The 3,083-nt window shown below is 53.2% G+C and overlaps 1 protein-coding gene across 1 annotated transcript in view; it reads left to right on the top strand.

The window, feature by feature from the left end:
• The first annotated feature begins 550 nt into the window (after nucleotides 1–550).
• RGS7BP (regulator of G-protein signaling 7 binding protein) overlaps nucleotides 551–3,083 on the top strand; it is a 98,781-nt gene continuing 96,248 nt past the window's right edge. The window contains exons 1-2 of the mRNA XM_012664541.1: nucleotides 551–1,676; nucleotides 2,601–2,767. Of these exons, the coding sequence (XP_012519995.1) occupies nucleotides 1,512–1,676; nucleotides 2,601–2,767 (332 nt within the window). The 5' untranslated portion in view covers nucleotides 551–1,511. The remainder of the gene's footprint in view (nucleotides 1,677–2,600; nucleotides 2,768–3,083) is intronic.

The raw sequence follows: 3,083 nt of genomic DNA, 5'->3' as shown, positions 1-3,083 counted from the left end.
TATGTACTCTTCATACCCCTTAAGAGATTGACCAGGAACCTCTGACTTGTTCTTCATTAGGCTTTTCAACACATAACTGGTTCCCCTGTGGCAGACCACTTTACTGCTCCCCTCCAAACAAATCGTTCGTGAGAACAAGCATTCTCAGAGCATTAAACACCCACACCATTCCCTCTTCCTCCCAGAAGGATCTTGGCAGGATGTCAGTGGCAAAGTGAACTTAAATGACTGAGGACCTCAGCCCTTTTCATACAGGCGTTCTCCTACTTTCCTGGCCAAATTGCACTGGCACCTGGGTTACTGATACCTGATAGAGAAGAGGGTCATTTTGAGTGCCCAGGGAGGCCTATTGTATCTTACTTGTTCAAACCTCTACTGGGAAACTCTCAGAGCCAGGTCCTGAGACCCTGAAATGCAAGACCAAGAGCTTCACTAGTTGAATGGGATGGGGATGAGGGCCAATCTCAGTGAATGCTCTGTGCATTTTGCCTAACCCCCCTACCCCCCCCCCCTTAAACCAAGACAACACAAAAACAACCCAAAAAAACAAAGCTTTCCTTTTAGGTTATCAAGAGATCTTTTTGATGCAAAATCCTCACTCCCTCCTGTGGCCCCAGTCTCAGTCTTAGATGGTGAGGGCCTCAAGCCCACATTGGTTTATTGAAATCCGTATTTAGGTCCCAGCATGTGGCAATGTGCTCCACTCTGATGACACTTTTCGTTTCTAATAATAGAGCAGATGAAGTAATATTGCAATTGATGTTCCCAGGGATTTGATTGGATAAGTGCATAAACTGTGGATGGAGAAGAAGATTGTATGGACGGATCACATTAGTATTCCCGTCCTATCAATGTGCGGGCCAGCGAACAACGTCAGCCGGACCGATTCCTTGCGTCTGCCAGTCCCAGCACAGATTCATTTGGGATCCTCAAACAGACAAGCCCTTAGAGACGAGGGATCAAGGCAGCCGATTAGAGCCAATTGCCTGCTTCGGGGACGGCCAGCCCTTCCAGGCCTGGCGACAGTGGAGGGAGGGGAAAGACCAACCGAGCACCGCTGCGGGAAGACACTGAAGCAAGAGCGACACCCCTTTCCGCCCCCCACCTTGCAGCGCAGGCTTTGAAAGCTGCTCCCCCACCTGAATGGAAACGCGGAACCGCCGGGCGGCGCGTTCCTTCTCGCCCAGCCTTGCGATCCATGCCGAGAGGAAAGCGGTGCGAGCCCGCGCCAGCGCCCAGCTCCCGGGACAGGGCCGGCAATGCTGCTGAGCAGAACTTGATCGCGCCCCTTCCTCGCTGCTAGTGGAAGCGATGCTGCACGGCACAGCCAGCGCTTCCCCGGCTCTCCTTCAAGCTGAAGGTTACCGACCCGCGCAGCCAGTCCCAACCCTGTGAACCGCGCGCCTCGGGTCCCGGCTCCGGCTGCTTGGCGGCGGCGCGCAGGGCAACGACCGGGCCGCCCGCGCCGGGGCGCACTGCACCAGCGGCTTCGGCTTGGTGGATGTGTATGCATGAGTTCTGCACCGAATGGGCGCAAAAAGCGCCCCAGCCGGTCCACCCGCTCCTCGATCTTCCAGATCAGCAAGCCCCCGCTGCAAAGCGGGGATTGGGAGCGCAGGGGCAGCGGCTCCGAGAGCGCTCAGAAAACCCAGCGAGCCCTGGACGACTGCAAGATGGTGGGTAAAAACTGCGCCTCTTTTTCTTTTTTTATTTTGAGAGGGGGTGGGGGGAGTCGTGTATGTTAATCATTTGCATGAGTGCCAGCCACTCCCCCACCCTCAGCTCCTCCATGCCGATCACGTGCACATGCACTATTTTTAAATCTGCAGTCCCCTAGATTCGGGGTGACACCCGGGTCGTAATGGCCCTGCGGAGAGAAGTGCCACAGCAAGGGTCTCGGGGGTCAGCGGCTGTAGGTTGTACCTCGGTCCCCTCGAAGAAGAGTGGTGGCTGCGAAAGACACGATGAACTGGCTCGCTCACCAGGGAGGGACGGAATGGGGAGGTGGAGGTGCTGTTTTGTGGGGAGACAGTAGCAAACAAACCAAAACAGAGAGCACGGGGCGCTGCGGAGGGGACGAAGGTTCCAGCGAGAGGCTGTGGCTGGTCTTCCAGTCAGGCTCCAGAGCAGGAGAGGTTCAGTGGCCAGGAAGGAGGTGAATGGTTTGCCTATTTCACCCCACCCTTGGTCTACCCCCCACCCCCGCCTCTGCAACTTCAAATCCATATCCTGGCAGTAGGGAGCGTCTATGCGAGAGTTCCCAGCATCGTTCTCTGTTGACCTGGGAGTGGCATGATCACTCTCCAAATATGCTCTTGCTCTTCAGAAACTGAGTCTGAATGGGAGGGGGCAAGTAGGTCTGGAAATAGAGCTTCCATGACCAGGCTTGCCGGTGAAAAATAAACACACGCCTTGGACACAGAGACTTGCCTTGTTTGTGCCGTAAGCTTTAAACAATTACTAGGCTCCTTGGCTGAAGATTTGGGGAGCTGGAGATTTGCGGAGGTGGCGCAGGGGTCAGTGAAGGCCCCTGTTTATATACGAGATAGGAAACTTTCTGATGATAAGTGTTTGGTGACAGAAACTCGCTTCTTTTCCAGCTTGTCCAAGAGTTCAACACGCAAGTGGCCCTGTACCGAGAGTTGGTCATTTCTATCGGGGACGTCTCAGTCAGCTGCCCCTCACTAAGGGCGGAAATGCACAAGACAAGAACCAAAGGCTGTGAAATGGCCCGTCAGGCACACCAAAAACTGGCTGCCATCTCAGGGTAGGAGACTCTTGGCATTATGTGGTTAATTCCTATACATGATGCATGGATGCTGATAGAATTTTATGTGGCCAAGGCCTCAGAGATGATCTCTCCAAATTTGAGATTTTAACCAGTCACCCTGAGGTCGGTATCTCCAGAGAGCTATACTCAAACTATAGTCCACACCATAATTTGAAGGCTGTGAGATTCATGTGTGTGTATACACATACATACACACACACACACACACACACACACACACACACACACACACACACGATTTATGTATGATTTGGAATCTTTAAGTGATTTTTTAAAAAGGAGCTAAACATTC

The sequence above is a fragment of the Propithecus coquereli genome, unplaced genomic scaffold (genome assembly GCF_000956105.1).
Source record: "Propithecus coquereli isolate 6110/MARCELLA unplaced genomic scaffold, Pcoq_1.0 Scaffold9, whole genome shotgun sequence".
Classification (NCBI taxonomy): Eukaryota; Metazoa; Chordata; class Mammalia; order Primates; family Indriidae; genus Propithecus; species Propithecus coquereli.
Note: the sequence above shows the minus strand (reverse complement) of the source record. Positions and strands in the feature narration are given on the sequence as shown.